The sequence below is a fragment of the Rhamphochromis sp. 'chilingali' genome, assembly GCF_963969265.1.
Source record: "Rhamphochromis sp. 'chilingali' genome assembly, chromosome: 14".
Taxonomy (NCBI): domain Eukaryota; kingdom Metazoa; phylum Chordata; class Actinopteri; order Cichliformes; family Cichlidae; genus Rhamphochromis; species Rhamphochromis sp. 'chilingali'.
The window spans coordinates 27220479-27246305 of NC_137941.1; the positions used below are offsets into that span (position 1 = coordinate 27220479).

Consider the following 25827-nt stretch of genomic DNA (forward strand, 5'->3'; position numbering starts at 1 on the left):
CAGCACATTTGCACAAATCTAGCCCACTGAATGAACAGTGGGATGTGAGGTCAGTTCCTTGATCTGCAAATTGTCATAACCACTCATCAAAGACCATTGATCAGTGATCATTGATTGATGGCAATGAGTACCATTCACAGAGAGTTGGGGAATGGCTGCAATCACGGCAAAGTAAGATGGGAAAAGATGTACACTTAGGCCCCCTCCTCATTTCAGAGATGGTCTTTCCCGTTTCATGTAAATGACTCCGCCAAAGATCAGTGGTCAAAGATCAGTGGTCAGCTGAGACTGAAGACGTCACTTGGATGAGTGACGAAATGTTTCTCCCACTGAAAACGCTACGGCCAAATTGAGTATGCATCAAGACCAACCTTTAGACCTTAATACAATGAGTGAAGAAAAAAACACCCTAATTTCAAGATAGCAATTTTTTCTTCTTTTTTTAAATACCATTTCTTTTCATACCATGACATAGACATACTGTATTTCTGCTGTAAAGTTGAGCATTTTGATATGTGAGTCAGTGGAGATTAGTGTCTTTGGAGCTGACCTCAAGTGGTCATCAAAGGAACAGCAGTTTTAAATACGTCCTTGTTGGTTTTATTTTTTGGTCACCGTTTGCAGTAAACATTTAAGCTAAAGTCTAGTTTGCACGCTGTGCAGATTTAACTGTCTGGCAAGGTTAGCATACATATTACGCGGTTAGCCAGCCAGCTCTGACTAACACAAATCGTACAACATTGATATGGCTTATAATTTGGTCAAATTCATTACAACTATGTGTCAGTCTTAAATTAGCCAGCCTTATGTACTTATTTCACTGGGTTTTTTTTTCTTAAGATACTGTGTAATTTTTCTGTGCTAGCTGGAGTCGTGAGTCGTTTACAATAGTCACAGTTAGTCATTATTGATATTTATGATTAGCAGGCTCATTTACTAAGCAACTGTTAGCTAGCGTTTCTCACGTTTGACAATGTGAGAGTCACTGAAGCGTTGCATTGACGGGTTAGATTTTGCAGAAAACCCATCCTGCATTTTTCAGATAAAAGTCACTGTATTAAATTTCCATTAGTCCATTCAAACATTAACAATAAAAAGCATTTAATGTATAAAAAAAATGCATAAAGCAAATCTATAGTGTAATCGATCCTAATGAGTGCAAGCATTAGGCTTCATTATGAATCAAAAAACATGCAGAGTGATTAAGTCATCCTTTTATAGAGATGCCCATTATCACGTCGCAGACCACACACGGACAGACAGGCAGACACACTGTATCAGTAGCTTGACCGTCTTATCTCTCACTGACACTCTGTAGCTGAATGTAAATTTTGTTAAGGCAACATGTTTATCAGTCATTAATTTTTCATGTTAGATAAAAAAGCAGCAGTGCGTGTGAATGTTACTGCATAGTGTTTGGAAAAACAGACATCCTTTCAGACTACTAAAAATAGTGGTGTGGATCCTGCAGGTAAACAAATGATATCACTCTGGTTAACTCTTTGAGGCTGCACTTTCTTCATGTGTGGCAGGAACTGTGTTGGCTCCTAATATGTAGTGGGTTTTTTTTGCTTGTTTAACGCAGAGTTCTTAAAAAATAATGAATTTTGTTTCCAGCTGTTCGGCCGTGAATCTGTGAATCACGGATTTGTTTAGGGCAGTGGTTCTTAATCTGTGGGGCACAGAGCCACTCCAGGTGATGTCTGGATGACCGTGGTGGAATGACCCAAGTCTGGGGGCAGCAAAACCAAAATATCGATATAAACCATCACACACATACCACTCTCACCCACTGAGGGAGTGGTATGTGTGTTTTTTCTAGTTTTTGTACTAAGTCAATAAAGGGAAACATCCTTAATATGCACACAGTGCTGGCTGCAAGCACAAAACTCTGCACACCAGCTGTGCAAACTTGTCTGTGAGGGGCAGCCAGTCATAAGAAAGTAACCATAAAGGGAGCTAAACATATTTTTACTTTCTTTTTTACTTTTTTTTTCTTCCCACACAGGGTAAAATGTCAGGCTTCACCAGATGCCGCTGCTGTTGTTTGCCTCCTTCATGCTTGTTTCTCCTGTTTATGAAACTTCAGGTTCCAGCAGGCGTTAAGGAGCCACGTCCACCCAAAAGCAGTCCCACCTACATTCATACACCAAGCCACTCCCAGTTGTTGGCCGAGATAATACAGTCGCACATGGTTAAGGACATATGTCTGATAGGACCTAAGGTGGCTAACACTTGATATACATATACACATACAATGCACATAGTGAATCTGATTTTAATAACGAATACCTTCTTTTATTTCTAGGGTTGCGGCAAGTCGGTGATTGCCAGAGAGTTTGCTGAGATGCTGGGTTACAGCATGGAGCCTGTCATGCTCTACCAGGTAAAAACGTCTGGTCTTTAAAATGTTCAAAAATATGATTATTTCTGAAGTTTTGAGTTGTCTGCAGAGCATGAGGGGAAGTACGAATGTAACCACCAAACATTTGCGTCACAGACCCCGAATAATTAATGCCACAGTCATATCTTTCACCATCTGTCATCCCTTTGACCTACATTGTAAAAGATTTTGCAGTATTTCTTTTTACAGATACTTCTGTGCATTATGTATATATCTGTCTTAGTTTGCAAATTAAAGCAGTATCACTTAGGCAGTAAATATATGCTAATCTAATAATGTATTTATAATGTCAGGGAAAAATATTATTACCAGCAGTGTTGGTCAAGTTACTTGAAAAAAGTAATCAGTAACTAATTACTGATTACTCCCCCAAAAAGTAATCCCGTTACTTTACTGATTACTTATTTTCAAAAGTAATTAATTACTTAGTTACTTAGTTACTTTTTAAAAACACGATTTACAACCTGAGTAGGTGATAAAGTGATAGATCTTTCAGCCCAATTCTACTTTTTCTACATAATCCATCATACAAAATGTAATCAAATGGAAAAGTCTCTTTTTTTAACTTGTTTTATCAGTTTTAATCTTTTAACTTTATGCATCAAGCAAAACATTTAATTATATGCAACATTCTCTGACTTGAATAAATTAGTTTAACATTTAAACCTATTTTCTACACATTCCAGCACATAAAATAAAATATTTTTTGTGTTTTCACTCACTCTTTCAAACAGATGCAAGTAAAACACAGCAGAAAATAAATAAAGTCAAAGACTCAGCGGTCCTTTTGCTCTATTTTCGCCTGTAAAGCAGGAGCAGGGTAGGCGGAGGGTTACCCTGGTGCAGGTGTGCTGCGGTCAGTTGAAGAATCCGCGCGAGTGTCTCTGTGAGTTTCCCATCACGTCGTAGCTACTCGGTGCTTGCTCGGAAGTTTAGGGGTTTTTTCGCTGTAAAAAGAAGTTTTCTTCCCACGCACGATGGACACTAATGTTTTTGTCACTTTTTATGGAATCAAACTCAAAGTAAGGTCAGTACTTCCACGCTTTAAACGCTGCACGCTCATACTCTCTCTGCACTCGATATATTATCCATTGTTGATCTGCACACAGCTGCTGTCACCAACGTCGCACTTGCTTACGTCACTGTCATGAGACATTCTCGCAAAAAAAATCACGGTTTTAGTAACGCAGTAACGCAGCGTTCCTACGGGAAAGTAACGGTAATCTAATTACTGATTTTGCAATAGTAATCCCTTACTTTACTCGTTACTTGAAAAAAGTAATCAGATTACAGTAACGCGTTACAAGTAACGCGTTACTGCCCATCTCTGATTACCAGTGCCTCAGATAACTCAGATATGTCATGAAGAGGGTGTAGCACTGTTCTGTCTACCTTGGGCTCCCAGCACTACATGCGGACACAGCATTTTGTTAACAACAATTTATACTCTGGCACTGATGTCCAGATGCTTTTGCACCTTGGCACAGCCCGGCATGACCGTGCACACTCAGCATGAGATTGCTTATTCATTTAACTGTTGCGTCAGTTATTTCTCTGGAATGTGTAGGCCCCAGTGTGATACTGCCATAGAGAACCCCAACCAGTAGGGTGGAGAGGCAAGCAAATGTTGCTATGAGGGTATTTTATTAAAAGTCTTCTTAGATTTAAGTGGCTCTGTTATGCTAATTTCCAGCTTCATATTTAAAAATTTGGACTTTACTAGATTAACTTTGCATGATTGACAGGTAAATATAATGCTTATGTATCTTATATTGAAGCTGTTCTGGCCTTCTGAGATGATGGATGGTGCCCACCCAGATCTGGACCAGGGCATCATCCCGATACCTAACCAATCAGATCAAAATCCCAGAATTTTAATGGACTTGATGCTGTTCTCTGATGAAAAAGTGTTCGTGTAAATTTTTTTGAGCAATATGTATATATGAGAGAAAATAGGGAAAAGCATAAGTTGAAGTGCATGCTCAGTTGGTTAATTTATTTTGATTTTTTTATTGCTTTTAGAATTTTGAATGAGTGTACAGTGCATGTGTGCAATATGTGTGTGTGTGGAATGTAGTCAGCTCGGTGATAATTGTGAAGGAAGCGGGTGTGCTGCAGCTCTGTATGTATGAATGCATCATGTAGCTGCTATTCTTAGCTAGCTGAGGTCAGGGGTGACCTGTGCTGCGGGAATTGTGGAATCCTTCACCACACAATTCATCTGGTCAACTCTGAAAACCCCATTTTTGGGAAAGCAAAGTGACATGTCAGGCTAGAGAACAGAATATAGATTGTGTCCTTCAACAAGCTGAGTGTGTGTGTGTGTGTGTGGGGGGGGGGGGGGGGGGGGGGGGGGGTTGACTCATGACCTTCATCAGGATCGTCATAAAACAGTTTGCAGAAAATCTTTTAAAGAGCATATGTATAGAATACCATCCTTCGCATGGGCACTGTTGATGTTTTTTTTTTTTGATGACATTTAAAAAATTTTTTACCTGGTTCAATAGCACCAGTCTCTCTGATTTATTATAAGGCTTTCAGGCTTTCACTCCAGCCTGGTGATGGGGAGATATAGTATTGTTATGTCCCATGTTTATCAGTGTGGCCTTACTTGTTGGAGCTCTCACTGAATGCATCACTGTCTGTTCTGTTAGATAAAAATGTGAAAATAATAGACAGGACTTGAGGGGTTTATGATGCGTAGAAATGATAAATGTCACCAGATCTAGGACGAATGACACTTCCTCTGAGTCTTTTAATGTTTGAACTTGATATTGTGACAAAATGAAGCTCTCTCATACCAGCTGCTGTTACAGCTGTACCTAATTCTCTTTAATTCAAGAAAGCAATGAGTAGTATGTTGCTGTGAAGCTGTTAGGATTGCAGTAATCACTGCCTAGAACAAATTCTGCACTTGTCCTCCCTCGTCTACCCCCTGTCTTTACCATGACATGGCAGCATGATAGTGAATATGACAGTCTTGCTTAACAGACAGTGTTATCTGTAAAGTAGAGATATTGCATTTAGCAGCTGGGCCAAACCATCTGGGAACAGAGTTAAAGGAGGGAAAAATGGAAAGCTGGTGCATTTGTCATCTTGTCTTCACAGTTACTAAACGCAATCGCAGACAGAATCACTTCTGACTATTTTTAGATCTTTTTTGCTCTGCCAACCTGCTGTACACATCTGTCTCTGCTGTTCATTTTCCATCTCCCACTTTCTTGCCTTTATCACACACCTCCCTCCATTGTGTTTGATTCCCAGGACATGACAGTCAGGGACCTTCTCCAACAGAGGTACACGCTCCCAAATGGGGACACAGCATGGAGGCCATCTCCACTGGTCACTGCTGCCATGGAGGGCAAGCTGCTGCTTCTCGACGGCATACACAGAGTCAACCTGGGAACCTTGGCTGTACTATCCAGGTGCTTTGGCTCATTTCCTGGATGTAGCTGCTGTGATATTTTCCAAATGCTCTGTTGATATTGGGTTTTTTGTTATCTGTGCCATCTGTACTCTGTGTTCTCCTTTCAGAACGCTCCACAGCAGCTAAGGTTCTGCTTTAATGTATTTCTTATTGTTTCAGTTTCTTAATAAAGGAAGACGGTGCTGTAAAATAACAAACAAACACACACCACTCAGCTCATTTCTCAGATTTTATTTTCTTGCCCCAGGTTACTCCATGACAGGGAGATAGATCTGTATGATGGGACCAGGCTGCTGAGGTGGGACAGATACCAGACTCTAAAGGAACAACTACATTTAAGTGACCAGGAACTGCAAGAGAGGTACACACATGCATGCACACAGGTTATCACACACATTTGGGTTAATTGTACGAAAGGTGATCACACTTGGAAATGTGACAGTGTTTTTTTGTTTTGTTTTTTTAAAGACAGTAACAAATATCACAAGTTTGACCTATGTTTGAATTCTTAAAGACAATAAAGCCATGGCAGTGCTTTCACCTCTTCTCTAACTGCACACTCGTGAAATCCCAAATCTCCACTGTCCCTTGTCTATTTCAGCTTCCAGGCTCACGCTTAAAGTGATGGAATGGAGTGATAAAATAAATAATATATTCAAGTGTAAAAGTAAAGTTGTAGTTCACCTTCTCTTAAATTTTAGATTCAAAAGCCTTCAGAGGAGCATTGTTTGTGTGGCACCAGTCAACAAGGATGAGAAAGAATAAGCTAAAAAATGTAGCTGTCGTTTCAACAAGAGTACAAGAAGTGAGGGTACTGGCACAGGATACTTACTGAAATAACAAAAACTAGCACCTTAGTGACACAGTAACACAAACTTACCAACCTACTGAGGAAGCAGAAGAAGTACAGCTCTAGTGTTTTTTATAAATCAAAAAATTTAGCCGTGTTTGCTAAGAGTGCAGGAGTTTAAGTTCCTTGTTGGAACAACTGTCTGAAACAAATGAATATCATATAAAAAATAGAATTAATAGAAAATATTAGATTTATTATTTTTGGTGGCTGATACCTGTTTTACTGCCAATCCTGTCCCCATCACTAAATGTCCTTAGCTCCTGTGTCTGCTTGATAACATATCTAATGACATCTACTCTTGGCTGACTGTGCATCCCAACTTTGTGTAACCCACCTAAACTCCAAGTGAGTAAAAACAGTTTGCACAGTTTACAGTTTTATTATAACCCAGGTTGTAAACTGAAGGTCCAGATGCATCTCTCAGGTACTGTGTTGGGTCTTACTGTATTTTTTCCCCCTCTCATGAGTCATATACTCCTCGTCTACTACAGTTGGATTTTTTTTCATGCCTACCACTTCTTATTTTTTGAGGATGCACTGCACACCATGCTGAAACATGCGTTGTTGGTGCAGGAATACTATTTTATGCCAACTCCTTTTTTGTAGATTCAACCAAAGAAATAGGATACATTACACACATGTATTACATACATTGTATGTTTTTTTTAACAGGTTGCTAGTAACAAAGTGACTAAAGATATAATTTAAAATGGGTTCTGTCTTAGGTTGCCTGTTTTGTGTCGACCCAATAGTGATGTATCTCATAAGTTCAGTGCTTTTTTAAAATGCTTGAATGATTCATAGGTCAGTGTTAAGCGGTTTAGGGAAAAACGATAACAAACAAAGACATTTCTCTGTAAATGGTCAGGCACAAAGACTGAACTGAATATGATAGAAAAGGCAGCCAATGTCTTTCTTTTCAGACCACTTGACTACAGATGACTAAAGTCAGGCTCATTGTAGGCAAAATATAAAGAAATCAGGGGGAGCTCAAGACTATTGCACAGTAGTGTATGTGAAGTTTTCTTTGTTTTAAACATGTGGGGAGCAGAGAGTGAAGACAAAACATTATTCCATAAAAATTAAAAGAGAGTGAGAAGCTGATTTTTGTTGGTTTCATTGGTTTGATACTGAAACTCACTGTAGGACTTGTAATAGGTGCGTGTGTTTGAGTTGTATCTCTCTTTTGGATCTCTTTCATCTAACATATTCTGAGGATAATATCACAGAGACTGTCTTACAAGATGTTAGTGTAACCGGTGTGTTTCTGCGTTGTGTCTGACAAAGAAAGGTAAAAGAAAGAAAGCTCCTCTCCCACAGGGGAATTGTAGAAAAAGGGCTGCATTTATTTTTACATTAAACATAAAGTACGAACTTACATGGGACATATTTGACATAAGATAAAAAAAAAACACCAACACAAAATCCGACATACCTGACAAAGAAAGGTAAAAGAAAGAAAGACCTCCGAGTAAATAACTTGCTCGCTCCAGCTCCTACGACCAAATACAAACAGTGGGGGAGAGGGTTAGCTCAACCCATCACAACTTCCAAGCTAGCCAGAATTATATTATAATTATATATCATGCTAGCGTTAATGGCGCCTAAAACACATTTGTGACACACACATACTACACATTTATAGCATCTCACAAAAAAAAGCACAATGATGGCAATAATTGAACTAAAATCACAATCAGAAGCATCAGGGTGGATAAATATACATTATATGTGTGTTATACAGTGTCTGGAAAGAAATGACACCCACCTCTCCCACAGGGGAATTGTAGAAAAGGGGAGAGGCCAAAGGGGTACACTGTATTTATAGGGTTGCACCAAAGAAGAAGAAGAACAATGAGGAGGGGCTCCAACTAATAATGAATATAACTACAGGCTTGGAGGTCCTAACAGTCAGGTATAAGGAACACATTTTGTGTAATTATAACAATATGTAATTTATGGCTGGGTTACATTGGTTCTTAAAATAGCCCAAAGTAAAGAAGAATGCTTGGATCTGCAGCATTTGAGAACATTCTCATAAGATCAGACACTTTTTATACACTACACATCCATTTTCTTCTTATTTTCTGACTGCCCATTGTGCTTCCTAATTAACAAAACTGGTAACAACAAAAAGACAAACTGCGTTAGAGCAGTGGTACTGGGAGTGGGTTGAGTGTGACAATGTGTGTTGACAGTGACTGCTGGAAGTCAAAGGCATGATTTCCAGTTTTCAGGTATACTTATTTTTCTCCCAGTTTTCCCAACTCCGTTAAAACCTCTTTGGGGGTGGTGTGAGGGAGTGGGGGCAACAATCTTGCATATTTTACATGTGAACAACTGTTGATGGTTTTGACCCTGCATGTAACTCGTGAAGTGCCTCTGTGTGTATGTATGAGCATGCACTTTTTAAAACCCCCCACCGAAGCTGGCAGGAAGGATGTTTGTGGTGGGGTGTCTGGGCTTAAATAAACCCACTTCCACTTCTCCCACTCCTGTGGCTCAGATGAAGTGTATCCAGTAGGAAACATAGATTTGACAAAGTCAGAGCAAGAAGAAAGAACCTTCTAGTTTGTGTGTGTGTGTGTGTGTGTTAGGGTTGGGCGTTTGGACGAATATATCGAGCCTATCGTTGAAAGTTTTTACAAGGGCGATTTATTTATTTGCCCATGAGTAAGTTTGCTAATAATGATGGAGCTAATACAACTAGTCAACAGAAAAAATTATAATAATAGCGCTGTTTTAACAACACCCTCTTTCATCTGCGAGCAAATGCACCCTCCTCAGAGTGCGCCCAAATGCTTGTTGATGGAGCTGCAGAAGCTGGTGATAGCCTAGCATACACAGCCAGATGGAGGACATGTACATGCTCATGCAAATTAGTCGTGTTTCAGTACTTTTCTCGCAGTATACGTCTGCACAAGTATGGAACGCCAGGACTGACATAATGAATTAATTAAATACACCATTAAATCATTAATTAAATGTGGCAATAATTAATTAAAATTGGAAATAATTAATTTAATAAATATATACGACACATTTAATTAATTATTGACACATTTAATTAATTATTAACCATTTTAATGAATTATTTAATAATTTATTTATTTAATTCATTATGGCACTATTGTCCCCTTCATGTCTCACCTTGAAATAATTTTATCTGTCAGCCTCACCCATCAAACTAAGTGGGCGGGGTTAACGCTGCCACTGCAGCTTCTCTAACATTTGATTGGTTGCCGTGCCAAGTAAGTCAAGACTAATCTTCACATGTCTGGTCAGGTTGTCAACATAGAACATGTTTACAAAAGTGCTCAGGTGTTTTCAGAGATGTCACTAGCTCTGCTAACAGTCAGCTGACAGAGTGTACCAAGCTCACAGCCCCGGTGTTCCATCTTGACAGGTTTTTTTTGGGTTTTTTTTTAGCTTGTTTGTTTTTCGGGGAAAAAGGCAGGGGGGGGGGTTACGTTAACCGGTTTGTTTACATATTCCACTCTCCGTGTTCCACATGTTGCATTCGCAGATTCTCATTTGCACCGAACGATCGTCTCTTTCCGCCTGGTCTTGTGTCTCTGTGCTTCTGTAACATAAAGAAGGAGCTGACATTTTTCTCACGACACCAGCGATCAGCTCAACAGACCCTCAGTTTACTTGCATGCATCCTCCTCCTCACTTGTCAGCTGTTTAACACCTGCTGCTAATTCAAGAAACACGCCCACGTTACCTGGTGATAGTCACAGTTTAACTGGGCAGCCGGTGCTCGATTTAACGCAATGTCGGCACATTTTTCTGCACAAGATAAGTAAATATCGTTTTTTCCCTGAGTGCAGAGCTGCTGGAGCTTGTTTCCCAACAGAGCACTTTATTGGTGAACCCACTTTATCAGCGGCTTATGTCCAATCACCGGCACACTGCTTTGAAACCTCACCTGAGTGTTAGCACTCAGTGGTTCAGTGGTCCAGTGTTTAACTGGACTTAATTCACTCAGGTTTTGTTTGTCGGGTCACGTTTACTTTGCTGTTTTATTTACAACTGAGCAAATCGGTTTGGTTTCGACTGAGAAAATTGTCAGGCGGTGGAAGGAATACTTCGAGGACCTCCTTAATCCCACTGACACGACTTCCGAGGAGAAAGCACAGTCTGGGGATGAGGGGAATGACCCCCCCAATTTCTGGAGGCGAGGTCACTGAGGCAGTTAAACAACTCCTTGGTGGCAGAGCCCCTGGTGTTGATGAGGTCCGCCCCGAGTTCCTGAAGGCTCTGGACGTTGTAGGGCTGTCCTGGTTGACACGCCTCTACAATGTTGCGTGGAGATCAGGGGCAGTACCTGTGGACTGGCAGACCGGGGTGGTGGTCCCAGCCGAGTTTGGAGCAGCGGGAATGAGGATCAGCACCTCCAAATCTGAGGCCATGGTTCTCAGCCGGAAAAGGGTGGAGTGTAGTCGGCTAAAAACTGTCCAAAGGTAGATCAGCAGAGCTTAGCTTGTCTCAGTTCAGTTAGTTCCTCCTGCTCTTACCAAATCACTTCCTTTCCAAAAACTGCTGCTGATCTATTGTGGTTCATATCCCAGTGAAGGCATTCAGCGAAAGTTCAAAGGAAATAAAATGACAACTTCTCTCTAAGACTTTCCAGATGTTTACCTGTTATGTCACACAGTGCGGCAGTGTTGATGTCTCCTTGTATGGCAGCCGCACACACCACTCATCACTGTTCCTCTCAGCAGTCAAAAACAGTTTTTGTTCCTTCTGCAGCTCATATAGACAGGCTTTGCCCCTCGACAACTTTCAGACCTCCGTATGGATAATAAAGCTGTTGTGCGTCTGCTTCCATTTCGTCACATGAAGATGGATGTATGCAGCTTCTCAGAGGTCTTGTCCTGACAAAGTTCATCACATACACAACATCATCTGACAGAGGAGCTAGATCTTGGCAACGAGCACCTCACCATGCAAAAAACAGTGCGTAACAATAACAAGGCCTTTCAGTTCTTCCACTCTTTGTTGTTCAAGATATTTTCATGTGGCTGAAAAAATGTCTTCTCTTGTTTTTATGAAGGTTTTTCTAGTTCACTGTGTTGTGAAATTCTTTATATTATTCAGAAATTGTCACTAGACATTTTTTTTTTTGTGTCTGTCCCAAATTCACTCCGATGGTAAGAGAGGGCAGTGAAACTTTCAGGAGAAGTTTCTACTGAAAAGGGGTAAAGAAGCAGAACTTTGCGCTAAAAAGAGGTGAATCAGCAGAATTTCTGCTGAAAAGAGGAAGAGAAGCTGAGGTTTCTGCTAAAAAAAGAATCTGGAATTTGTGCTGAAAAGAGGTGAAAATGCTGAATGTTCAGCAAAAAAGAGATAAGGAACCTGAAAATTGTGCTAAATATATTTGAATATTTAGTTATTGAAATAAATGAACCAAACAAAGTTTTATTTCTAAACATATATAGACCACCAAAATCTAATACAAACTTTTTTAATGATTTCAATGACCTTTGCTCTGCAATATGTCTAGACTATGACCAGATAGCAATTGTGGGAGATTTTAAAATTCATACTTACAAGCCACAAGATAGCAGAACAAAAGCAATGAATTATGTCCTCCATAACTTTGATCTAATCCAGCACATTAGTGAGCCAACGCATAATCGAGGACACACTCTGGACCTACGTATTAGCAAAGATCTAAATATCTCTAACATTGCCATTACTGATATTGCATTATCTGATCATTTCTGCATTTCATTTGATAGCAACATCTTAGCCAATATACCTAATCAGAGTAAGATCACTGTTAAAAAACGCTTCCTTAAAGAAAACTCAGCTGAATATTTTAAACTGATGTACACTTCCACCTTGTTTAAATCACCAACATCCACCAACACACATTCAGTAAACAAACTGACAGATGATTTTCTATCCAAAATCTTAGACATGATGGATAAGATTGCACCATTCAAGGTTAAAACTGTCTCTAGTAAAAAGAAGTCTCCGTGGAGAAGTGATCCACTGGTATGTAATGAAAAAAGAGAGTGCCGGCGTGCTGAGAAAAAATGGCGGAAAACTCAACTCCAGGTTCACTGCGAGATAAAGAGAGGCTGAATAAGTATCAACTATCCCTGAAGGATGCAAGGGAGTCATTTTTCTCTGAGATTATTCATAGAAAAAACAATAATGCTAGGACATTATTTGCTACAGTGGAGAGATTAATTACTCCTCCAGTGGCAATAACCCCTGAACTAAGCTCCACCAGGGCCTGCAATGAATTTGCCAGCTTCTTTATTGAAAAGATCTTGAAAATCAGAAGATTGATTGGCACATTAGTTTCAACCCCAATACCGACGTTAAGCCCAATTAGCACTTATGCAGAGAAAATGACTCACTTTCAAACAATAAATCAATCAAGCCTCGATAAAATTATTGAGAATCTAAGCTCTGCCACCTGCTGCTTGGATATATTATTATATAGTATTATTTCTTAAAAAGGTCCTCCCAGCCATCAGGGAGGATCTGATCCAAATAGTTAACGCATCCCTTCTATCAGGTGTCTTTCCCAAAGCCTTAAAAACAGCAGTTATCAAACCAATATTAAAGAAAAAGAACCTAGACAGCACATTAATGCAGAACTACAGACCAATCTCTAATCTTCCATGTATCGGTAAAATTATTGAAAAAGCTGTTTTCCAGCAGTTAAACAGCTTTCCCACAATGAACAATCGCTTTGATATTTATCAGTCTGGTTTTCGTAGGCACCACAGCACTGAGACAGCCCTTGTCAAAGTGTTTAATGACATCCGTATAAATACTGACCGTGGGAAATCCACAGTATTGGTACTACTGGACCTTAGCGTGGCGTTTGACACCGTTGATCATGATATATTACTGGAGCGTCTAGAGAGCTGGGCCGGACTTTCTGGTACAGCACTTGACTGGTTCAAGTCCTACCTTAAGAACAGGAACTTCTATGTGTCAATTAGCCAATTTTCATCACAAAATATAGAAATCACATGCCCCCCAGGGTTCCATCCTAGGACCCCTCTTATTTAGCATTTACATGCTCCCGTTAAGCCAGATTATAACCACCAATAATATTAACTACCACAATTATGCAGACGATACTCAACTTTATATCTCAATGTCACTAGGTGATATTGAACCTATCCAAACTCTTAATAAATGCATTGAGCAAATTAATAATTGGATGTCTCATAATTTCCTTCAACTGAACAATAACAAAACTGAAGTACTTATCTTTGGACCCAAAAAAGATTGATTAAATATCAGTAATCAGCTCAAACTGGTCCAACTAGAAACTACCAATCAGGCCAGAAATTTAGGTGTAATAATGGACTCAGACCTGAACCTCCAGGGCCACATAAAAGTTATAACAAAGTCAGCCTTCTGTCACCTGAGGAACATTTCTAGGATTAAAGGACTGATGACACAAGGAGACCTAGAAAAACTCATCCATGCATTTATCTCTAGCCGGCTTGACTACTGTAACAGTATCTTCACAAGTTTACCCAAAAAATCAATTAGACAACTGCAGCTGATTCAGAACGCTGCTGCTCGTGTTCTCACTAGAACCAAGAAAATAGAGCACATTACTCCAGTTCTAAAGTCATTACACTGGCTCCCTGTAGTTCAGAGAATAGACTTTAAAGTGCTTTTATTAGTTTATAAATCTTTGAATGGGTTAGCACCAGAGTACATTAGAGATCTGCTATCATGGTACAAACCATCTAGATCAGTCAGGTCCTCCAGCTCTCGTTTATTGACCGTCCCTTGAACCAGAACTAAACATGGAGAAGCAGCTTTTAGTTTCTATGCTCCTCACATCTGGAACACACTATCGGGAGAATTTAAAGCTGCAGAGACACTGAACTCTTTTAAGTCTAAAATTAAAACTTACTTATTTAGACTTGCTTATGAGTAACTGATCCTATTATGGCTCTCTACTTCTTTGTTTAAATTTTTTCATATAAATTATTGTCTTGATTATTGTTTTATTGTAAATGCTTTCTTGTAAATGTTTTCCTGTATTTTACTTTTATAGTGTTTTGTGTTTTATTTTAATCATGTAAAGCACCTTGAATTGCCTTGTGCTGATAGTATGCTATACAAATAAAATTGCCTTGCCTTGCCTTGCCTAAAAAGAGATTAAGAAGCAGAACTTTGTGCTGAAAACAGGTGAATTAGCAGAATTTCTGCAAAAAAAAAAGAGGTAAAGAAGCTGAAGTTTGTGCTGAAAACAGCTGAAGAAGCTGGAATTTGTGCTGAAAAGTAGTGGAAAAAGTGAACATTCTGCTAAAAAGGGGTGAAAAAGCTGAAATTTGTGTTGAAAAGAGTTTAAACAGTTGAACTGTCAACTGATTTTTTTTTTGTCATAAGCGGGATTCGAACTCCTGCTCTGAGAACAGCTGCTCATCTCACTGAGCTAAAACATGGCTCAGCCTGGCAAGCAAAACTGGTGATCACACTGATAATGTGGTCCCATTAAGCAAAATTGGCCCAAAAATTGAATAAAAAGCTTAATATCTCAAAAAGTATAAACGTTATTAGCATGAAAAGATATAGCTGGCATTAGCAGAAGGAGCAGAACAGTATAAAGTTTAAATCGGTTGAAAACTGAGGGAGTAGTTAACCAGCAAAGGTCTGAGCAACTAGAATAAGGTAGAATAAAGTTTAAAGAGAAACAGGATCTCACACAATTAAATGTTTCATACTCACTACATTATACAACCAAACAGAGGGAGTACAGCAGATAGTGGAGTGTGTTTTTATGCATAAAATATCTTCCCACACATTCATCCAGTGACTTGGATGATGGTTAGCGCCCACTTTGCCCACAGTAGTGTAAATATATCCTGCCGCAGCATGGGTGTCTCCGTGGTTTGATAGAAATGGACATTGCTGTCCTCTTGAATCAGAAGATTTCATGGGCAGCTGTCAAAAGTCATGCTCTTAACCCTGAGCTCGATTGGCTAGGACACACATGCAAACGGATACATCCGTGAGCAACACTGTGTGCACCTACGTTCCACATCGACTTGAACAGATGTTCAACTTGTGTGCCAGCGTGATCCAATGTGTGTGTTTATTTTTGTGTCTTTTTAGATCAGTTTTCCCCATTCATCCATCGTTCAGAGTGCTGGCCCTAGCAGAACCCCCTGTCGTGGGGAGTGCAGGCAGCAACAGCAGAGCTCAGCAGTGGTTGGGCCCCGAGGTGCTCACTATGTTCCTTTACCACAATGTCATGCCGCTGGCCAAAGAAGAGGAGATGGGCCTCATACAGGGACTGGTGAGACATGCAAATACTGAGACCTACTAAAAATCTTGGATGGGTTTCAATCTCAGTGACCTTGACCTTGGTCAAAGGTCAGTGGTCAAGTTTTGTTAAAATCCTTTGAATTTGATAACTGGAAAACAAGGCGACGTAGGATTTTGAAATTGATCCCATACATGTGTCTCTAGGAGGCTGAGGGGTAGCACTGGTGTTTGCCAGTATTTTTCTAACTGGAAGACAACGCCTCTGTTTCCACTCTCATCATAAGTCCTTCTTGGCTTCTTTTTCTTCTTTTGTTTTTAGGCTCCTAATGTACCGATGGAAGGAGCAGAGCAGCTACTGCACCTCGCACACAGTCTCCGCAAGACAAATGACCCCACAGTAAGTGTGTGTGCTTTACATATGGCAGCAGTTCCCAAATGGTGGGCGGGACATGAACATTATTACTGCATTATTACAACAGAATTTTGGGTTTACTTCACCAGACCTAGCATGTGACAAACTACAGACACAGGTAAATGGTAGTGGAGTTTTGAGAAACTTCCCAAAATACAGGTGTTGTTCTCGTTCCAGGTGGTGTAAATGGATGTCAGAAGTGTACAGTCCAACAGTCACGTGTCAGATTGCAGATATTTTTTCGTGCAGATATAAAGGTAGAGATGTTTGGAGGCTACTCATGTATGGTGTCTGTTGCTAGGCACAGTCTCTGGCCTCGTCTCTCTCCACTAGACAGCTGCTAAGGATCTGTCGCCGTCTCTCTCAGCACCCTGAGGAGAGCATCACTCACGCAGTTAATAAGGCTTGTCTCTCCAGGTACACACTCTCTCTCTCTTTCTCTCTCTCTCACACACCCACACACACACAAGCTGTCCAGGGTAGACCCCACATCTCACTCTGTGATGGCTGGGTTAGGTTTCAGCAATATGGATACACAGAAATTAATGTTAATATTTGATTTGTGTGTCATAAAAACAAGGCAACTGTGTGGGTTTTTATTTTGTGTGTGTGTGCGTGTGTTTTAGATTCCTGCCCAGCCTGGCCCGTTCCTCTCTTCAAAAAAACCTCATGAACTGCTCCATACAGGATGCAACAGACCCCGCTGATCGCTCTCTTGATTATCCCTGTGAGTTCCAGTCACTTAGATCAATTAGATTTAAAATGGTATATTATGCGAAATTGTGTGTTATGTGTTGTTGACATAACACAGGCTCATCCCTTTAGTTAGGTGCCTTTTTTGTTCTTGAATGATTCATAGAGGACCATTAAGATTGTGACTCAAGACTTCTGCACAGCACTGTATACCAGCAGAAGCACAAATCAGTTCGCTTCATTTACATACAGCAATAAAGTCTTTATTGTACCAATATTACGGAACATAGGTTAATAACTGAATATAGAACTGTAACCCCCCTCCAAAGGCAACCTCAATCGCTTATTCTACAGAAATGGAACAATGCACGATAAATGACAAATAACTTGTAAAGCTGGTAGCCGGAAAGTTTTGTCTCTTAGCATTCATTCTGAACTTGTGATGTTTCCTTGTAAAGAATAAATGTCGACTTCTACTGTGTGGACATACTGGTAGCGCAGGCACATGTATTATTTAAAAGATGGAAAGCAGGATTCAGCTGGCCTCAAAGAAAACAAACAGCTCAACCCAAAATAATCTCGTCTTCTGACTCACAAGCACCTCTCAGCATTGTCAAAAATCAGGTTTGACTCTCTCATTTGACTCATGCATGCAATTATTCTGGTTACAGGTAAAATGGATGTTTTCCAAAGCACTAATAATTTGAACAGTGGATCACTTGAGTGTGTGATTAGTGTTCGATTGTGAGTTGGCATGTGAGAACTAGGAGCACCACTCATGTAAACCAGTGAGTGGGATTATTATCACTAAAAAGCTGGTGACAAAATGCTCAGTGACAAAGCAGCTAATGATGCTATTGTAGGTAAGATCAAAACATAAAATAAAAGGATGCTGTGGAACTCCATGGATTATTTTTCTTTGTATTACATGTCACAATCCAGGATATTTACTACTGGGTTACTAATATTGGTACATGATTCTTGATGCTCATTTGATGTCAAAACAAAATGATTCTTCCATGTTTTTAACCTCCTTTGTCAAAAAAGTAGTTTGAATCCACTAACTTGGTGGTGGCATGTTGTTTACTTAAAATGTTGGCACAATGCTTTGTTAGCAGGAAATGTTGGGTTGGTTCCTTAGTAGCTTGCTAATGTCACTATGAGGTATGACATTCATTAGATTATGCTCAGTTAAGCATTTCTATATTAGCTACTGCAAATATTGTAACTGATGGGGCAAAGCTGATTTTAACCTGGCACAGCCAGCTGTCTCATACAAAGCGCCAATGTGTATTTCAGGATAACATAAGAAGGATAATTCTGTGGATGTTGTTGAATGGTGAATGTTGAATTGAAACTCATCCACCTGGAATTCTTAATGAAACTGTAATTCCATGCTTTTAGCTGCTTCATGAAATTTGAGGTATTTTCTCCTTTGCTTTGAAATTAGCAACATTAGCATTGTTTGTGTATAGCCCTGTTGCCTTTCTTAAAGCATGGGCAGAGATTTTGCAGTAGCAGCATTAGTTACCATCTTCTGCCTGCAGTTTCCCCTGTGCTTTTGGGTGTATTGCTCCTTCTTCAGCATTTAAGGACACTAGTATGCTGTCCCTGTCAGTTCTGAGAGAACTGCAGCTTCAATACACGTGCTGCCTGCAGTACAGGCAAGGTACCTAAACAAAAACAAAAAAGCAATAGAAATGTAACGTTTCCGAATTTTTGCCAACTACACTGATACATCTTCTAGACATGAATGACAGTATCAGATTTCTGATATGCATTATTCATCCACATTATGTTATGAATGTTGATAGTTCTTCTTTTCCACTGGAAGAATATTTCCTGTTAGCTTTGATAGTCGTGCATCAGCACAATCTGACATCACACCAACTTTGTATTCAGCAGCAGCAGGTTAAAGTGTCCAATGTTATATTTTCATCAAAGACTGTACTTAAAAGATAGACCTAGCCACCATGGCGTCATAGGTTTCTGGAGCGTTAGACTTGGATTTTATTTTATTTTTGAGCCAGAAGTGAGAATATTTGTACAAGATGGTGAAGTCCTAAGGTGTCTGCTAATAATAATAATAACATTTTACTCACCAAAGATAAAGCACAAACTTGGCTGTACCACACAGCACGCCCGATTATTATTTAGACAATTCAATTAAACAGCTCCAGAAGGCACCAGTACTGCAAGCACTCTCTCTTTTTTGACAACAGCATAATAAAACTGTAAATTCTCTTTTTTGTGTCCCACCCCAATATTTTTAGTGGCTCCCATATGGCCACCCCTATAATTAAAAAATTCTAGAGGCACCTCTGTCTCACATGCGTTTCTGTCATGTCCAGAAAGGTTTGGGCATGGGCTGCATGTGAGAAAATGCAGTTTTATTGCAGTTTGTACGGTCAAATCACTGCATCTCAAAGTCTGAGTTGGGGTAAAAGGAACCATTCCCAGCATTAGTCAGTCTAAATGAAGAAGCCCATGTGTTAGGGAAAATATTCTAAAACACTTCTTCAGTAAAGACTCAGAGAAGAGAAACACACAGAACTTCTTGCTAGCAAGGGCAGCCTCCAGACTGAGACTCGCACTAAGAAACTGCCCCAATCTTTATTTATACTTCAGTAGGTGTGTGTGTGTGTGTGTGTGTGTGTGTGTGTGTGTGTGTGTGTGTGTGTGTGTGTGTGTGTGTGTGTGTGTGTGTGTGTGTGTGTGTGTGTGTGTGTGTGTGTGTGTGTGTGTCCGTCCTGCTGATCAAAGGGTCATGAGAGCACAAAAGGTACATCCTTGGTCAGGAAAGGGGGTAGTCTCCCCCACCCTAGATAACATGGTGAGGAAGTCCAGCAGTTCATCTATATGTAAAGAAGCACTTAAACTAAAACAGACATAGCTACGTTAATCCTGCCGTAAAACAATAAAACAAGGTATGAGCTCTCATGCTCCCAGACGTGGGGGTGCATTCCTGGGATGCACCCCAAGCCTGCAGCCTGTTAGAGATCACACACAATTAATTATATGCCTCTAAGTATACATGGTTGAATATTTCCTAATACAAATAACTACATGCAGTATTCTACCATATGCAAACTTATATCACTAAAAGATTATACTGACTACTAAATACAATTTTCCATTGACATCATGTTTATGGCCCACATTGCTGTATTTCTACAGGTATGGTAAAGGACGGTGTGTTGACCATTGGGAGTGTCTCCGCTCCCATCTACAATGCTGACCAGAAAATGAAGGTTCCTGACGTGCTCTTCTATGATAATCCCCAGGTAAGCTGTGAGAGGGCTGGAAAAGACTTTTTTCAGTCTCAGCACATGACCCAGATTTGATCACATAAGTGCTAAGGCAGATTACAACCTGTAAAGCGTAATCTGAATTTCAATTGCTCTTTTTTTTTTCTCCCTCAAACTGAGAAAGCTTAGCTCTGCAGATTCACCACCACCCAGTTCAGGCAATCATACACCAATGAAAACACAGCTCTGTCCCTTGTTGTCATCGTTATCATACTTGCCTTTGTCAGATTAAAGTTTTCATTGTGTAAGGATTTTGCTTTTAGTTCCGGTATTAGCTGATATTTCCTCTGGCCATGCTCTTTCTCATCTGTGTTGGACCCTTATCAGATAGTTTTAGAGATGCTAATCTGGCCTGGCAGTAACATCAGCCCCAATACACTGTTAGCGACCTCTGATTGGTTGGTATTGGGGTTTTTTATGGTATAATAAAATTCTTAACTGTCTGTGTCGTCGTGTGTACGCCAGGCATGATTACTGCTGAATGTTTGGTGTGATACACATTGAGTTTTGGTGTTTAAATAGGATCAAAAAATTTTTAAAAAGCTTCCTCCTGATGGACTTTGTGTTTTTCAGTTTTTAAAATGTTCAGTTGCCAAAAATACAAAAGTCACATCGGCTTCAGGGTACATGCTGTGGGGGTGAAAATGGGCAGAACTCCAAGTGCTTATCTTTCTTTTCAGATTCTTCACAGTCCTACTTCTGTTGCTCTGTGCTGATTGATGCTGAGTGGTAACAAATATCACAACTCAAGCAGCTGAATCTGAATCAAATCTTTAAATGCAGCAAGTTCCATAAATTTTGCCTTTGGTATCCTGTTCACAGATCGCTTTCCTCAGCGGATAAATCAATAGGTTTTTGTTTGGTTTAATGCTAGTGTCTTGTGCCTAATCCTTGCCTTATTGGTGACATTAATTGCAGTATATCCAAAAAACAACCAGCCATGGTAATGATACTGTGACATCCTCTGGCAACACTGATGATTTATCTCTTTCTTCATGTCCCCATTTTGCGCTTTTTCCTCTGCCTGCCCGTGTTTTGGTCCGAAATAAAAAAGGTGGAAGAGGTTGAGATAGGATGGAAGCAACGAGGATGACCTACTTTATGAATGACCTGTTTTCTGAGCAAACTTTGTTGTTTTTAATACATTTTAAGCTGATTTATTCTCAACTGTAAGCAGTATTGCTCTTTGCAACATCCATCTGGGTTAAATTACAATCTGAGCTACTTGTTCAGCTGAATATGTGTTTGCTTAAATATCTCTGCAGCACATGATGGTGATGGAGGACATGCTGAAAGACTTTCTGTTAGGAGAGCACCTCCTCTTAGTGGGAAACCAGGTGAGTGATGTTTGAAAGCGTATTAATTTCACCATATTGTAATTTCCTCTGCCCACAGAAAAGAACCCTGGGCAACCTTTGGTCCATTTATGGTCAGGATTACAAACCCACTTTTTGTCATGTAAAATAAACAGAGGTCAGATCTGTGTTTGCAGACCATGGTTTTGTCTAATTTCTGGAGTAGTGGTTTTTAGTGAAGTAGGCCACCCATGTCAGCTCTGTTCGAGCATGGAGGGAAGAGTTACGAAATAGACTCCCTGCGTCCTCATGTCACCCTCCAACCCTGCGCAGTCACAGTTCACATAAGGCATAAGTAACATAAGGACACATGCAGCAACTCCTTGGGGGACACTCTGTGCCCCCAGCGTTGTCCAACTGGGCTGGGTTAAAGGGAGGATAGATGAGGATGGATGACTGGACATGGTGTGCTGTGAGCCCAGAGGAGTGTTTCTGTGTTTGTGTTTATTTGTGCGCTTGCATATGAGAGGGACTGAGTGGCAGAAGGCATTTGCAAATCTGAGTGTGTGACCATGCACGGTCCACGCTGAGGCATTACGAGCTGTCAGAGCGACTTACTGGACATCTGACAGACTGGCCGAGAGATCCGACAGGCTCTGTGGGATGCCGGTGGGAGTCCCGAAGAACAGCCCCTGTCACAGCAAAGCACCATCAAAATTAGAGGGATGCAGTTGGGTCTTCCTCTCAGTCCTGCCTCTTTGAAAGTTGAAATGGATGCTTCTTTCTATCTTTGTGGTCTAACTACAAACACAGTCCACATATAAAGACTGATGATGATGTCCCTCCACAGGGTGTTGGCAAAAATAAAATTGTGGACCGGTTCCTGCACCTTCTCAACAGGCCCAGAGAATATCTACAGCTCCACAGGTGAGGAGAATCACCATAGCATCATTTTTCTGTTGCTGTCCTAGCCTTTTTGAAACCAAACTTCATGAGCCAACTAAGAAGTCTCACTGAGAAATAAAGGTACTCTGCACCCCCAGTCACAGCGTAGCTCCTCCACTAAGCATACCCTACGGTGTTTTTCTTTTTGACTCTAATTGAAATCATGATTTACTAATGATTTATGTTGCCAGTGATAAGATCTAAAACCAGTTACTGAGACCATAAACTCATCAGTTTGATTAGATCAGAGAGCCTAAATTTTGTTTTCCCATGGATTTCAGCACAAGTAGCCTTATTTTTGGAAGCAGAGAAGTCATTCTGGAGACTTTTAGTTCCAGAAGCTAAGTTAAAGTTTTATGAGGTTCATGTTTAGAGTAGTGGTTCCCAACCAACAACTTTCTGCTTCAGAGGGTACTTCTGCAGTAACAAGGAGGTATGTGGAAAGATTATGTTATGTAATCTTAAATTCATTTTTTAACTGAATCAAGGAACCGAGTTGACCAGCAGAACAGTTAAGAGACACTTATCTCTTATCATTCACATTTAGTCATTAATCTCTGACTCTCTTCCATAGTGTGTCTTTTCACCTGGCCCCCTCCCTTCACCCCTAACTGGTCAAAAAAGATGGCTGCCCCCTCCCTCAGCCTGATTCTTCCTGGTTTCTTCATGTTAAAAGGGAGTTTTTCCTTCCCACTGTTGCCAAAAGCTTGTTCATAGGGTGACGTTGGATTGTTGGATTTTCTCTGTTATTGTGGGTTACATGAAAATTGTAAACACATATGCAATGGCAAAGAAATGAGTTGAAATGGCCAGCCAACACAGTGGCAGTCTCCAGTTTAAAATTAGTACATTATATAGCTCCAAGTTGCGCCAATTTCCTCAAAGTGCTTTATAGTGTAATGGTAAAGATTCTACGATAATTGAGAGAAAACTCCAACAATCAGATGGACCCATCCAATGAGCAAGCACTCGGGACAGGGGGAAGGAAAAGCTCCCTTTTTAACAGGAAGAAACTACCAACAGAACCAGGCTCAGGGAGGGGCAGGGATCTGCCTGGCTGGTTGTGGGTGAAGGAAGACAGACAAACGTGAGAGGTGTGAATGAAGAGCTTCTTTATTACAACACAGTTGTTGGAATAAATCAGATGGACAAAGAAGACTTCCCTGCTCAGTGTGTCTGATGCCACTTTTAATTTGATGTTTTAATGTTTTTTAAAGATATCACTAAACTTTCCTGTTCCACCAAAAGCTGTAAGGAAAAAGCCAGTATTTTTCTTACTACCTTGGCAGCCTTGACCTTCTCATATAAGAGCATTAAAATCTATTTTTTTCCTCAGTAAATTAGGCCTTTCTTTCCCAGAATGAAGACTTTACATGGACAAACTAAAGAAAAGCCTTTTCAGTCTTTGTTAATTCGGGTCCCCTGGTTCTATAAATACTCACATGGTGACACCATAAGAATTTTAGGTCAGGTTCTGTAGCTCAGATCATGGAGCCAAGAGATGGGCCTCATTTTGATCTCGGCACTTATAAGAAATCAATGACTCTGATGGAAGCCGAGCAATTTACTGGAGAAAAGTTTAATTTTGACGCCGGTCAATTCTAGATCAATAACATATTCAATATCATTCTTAAGGCCAGATTTTTCTACTGCCTGTGCGTGTGTAGTTGTTTAAAGTCATGTGAAAGTCAAAGTGGAGCTGAGCATGGATGTGGCCTGGTTTGCTACTGTAGCAGTAGCTAATATTAGACCAGGGCAGAGGCAGAAATATCTGCCTGTGGCTATTGGGAGCCTGTGTGACTGAAGGCCTACAGAGATGTGGCTCAGAAAAAGCAAGACACGTGCAGCCGGCCAGGAAGGAAACTAGGACAGCTCCTGGGTCAGATATTGTGAGATATCGAAGAGCAAGCGAGAGGAGATGTTCAGAGGAAGAGAAAATTTTGGGCGACCCCAGGGAGTTATAGTTGTCGGGGAAATGTTCAGTGTTATGATTGTGTGGCTGGCCTGTGGAAACCAAGTACAGTGTCACTGACACCTTTTTTTTTTAGCTGCACTGCATCTACATCAAATGATAGTAACAAATGTTCAAGTAAAAAAGCACTACGAGAAACATGTGCAAGATCTGATCACCAGAGTTACCCTTTCAGTTCAACAAGACTAAGTTTAGCCATTTCAGTTAGGAGTTACTTTGTAGAAGAATTAGTAACCAGAACCTGTTTTGCCCTTTTTGTTCTTAATACAAAGCATTTCTGAGTGTAACTTAAGCTTATGGGGCAAGCAGGTGAGCACATGCAACCAGGCTGAAATGAGGCACCATGGGTTCATATGCGGCCCGAGTCCCCTTGCTTTCCTCTCCACTCTCCATTCCACTATCTAATGAAGGAAAAGTCCCCAAAAAGGTCCTTAAGAAATAGAAAGCATTTCTAAGGGTGCACTTTTTTTCTAGCACTATATAATTAAAAGAAAAAGTACAATTTGTTTGTCTAATAAAGATGTGCTGTGCTTCTCCCCTGCTGTGCATGTACGTGTAGCTAAAGTCCTTCTAATGCCAGTCTTGCTACTCAGCAGCCATCTTTGAAACATGCCTGGGCAGTTATCTTGAAACGCTGAATGAATGAGGAGAGAGGGTAAACATTCATTTGGATGCTAACAAGGGTGTAAACCGCGCATTAGAGAGTCCAAAGTCAAGGCAGATTGTTGACTGGTGTGCATTGTGGCTTGTTGCACCAAAGCACTGAACAGGTGTAGAAGTAATTCACATTACAGCAAGGCTTAAAAAGTTTTTTTTTAAGTACCTTTACCCACATTTTTACTACCATAATTAGTGCTGTGCTTACGGGTTAGAGCAACAACATGACAGCAGATATGTTTCCCATTACCTAGCCGTCTTTACTGTCCACATGGATTTCTGCTCAGAATTCTTTGAGCCTGTTTCCTCTTATGTAATGGCTCTGTTGTAACCATCTTCTTTTTTCGTTTTCTTTTGCCTCTGCAGGGATACAACAGTCCAGACTCTGACCTTACAGCCCTCGGTGCGAGATGGCATCATTACATATGAGGACTCCCCTCTGGTCAGTTAGTTTTTTTTCCCCCCATGTTCACAGATGCCACAGATGTATATTGTGGTAGACATGATCATCACCACAAATCAAGTTGTGTTGGAATCGTTTTATTCTGTATGGTTTTATTTGTTTTTGCCACATAGAAAGCATGTTCTTATTTACCT

General features: G+C 40.3%; 1 protein-coding gene across 1 annotated transcript in view; it reads left to right on the plus strand.

Moving 5' to 3' along the window:
* Nucleotides 1-25827, plus strand: part of vwa8 (von Willebrand factor A domain containing 8) — an 89001-nt gene that overhangs the window by 19505 nt on the left and 43669 nt on the right. The window contains exons 11-22 of the mRNA XM_080903307.1: nt 2090-2224; nt 2309-2386; nt 5669-5829; nt 6079-6192; nt 15796-15979; nt 16268-16345; nt 16662-16777; nt 16987-17087; nt 20231-20337; nt 21627-21698; nt 22507-22583; nt 25597-25672. Of these exons, the coding sequence (XP_080759433.1) occupies nt 2090-2224; nt 2309-2386; nt 5669-5829; nt 6079-6192; nt 15796-15979; nt 16268-16345; nt 16662-16777; nt 16987-17087; nt 20231-20337; nt 21627-21698; nt 22507-22583; nt 25597-25672 (1299 nt within the window). The remainder of the gene's footprint in view (nt 1-2089; nt 2225-2308; nt 2387-5668; nt 5830-6078; nt 6193-15795; nt 15980-16267; nt 16346-16661; nt 16778-16986; nt 17088-20230; nt 20338-21626; nt 21699-22506; nt 22584-25596; nt 25673-25827) is intronic.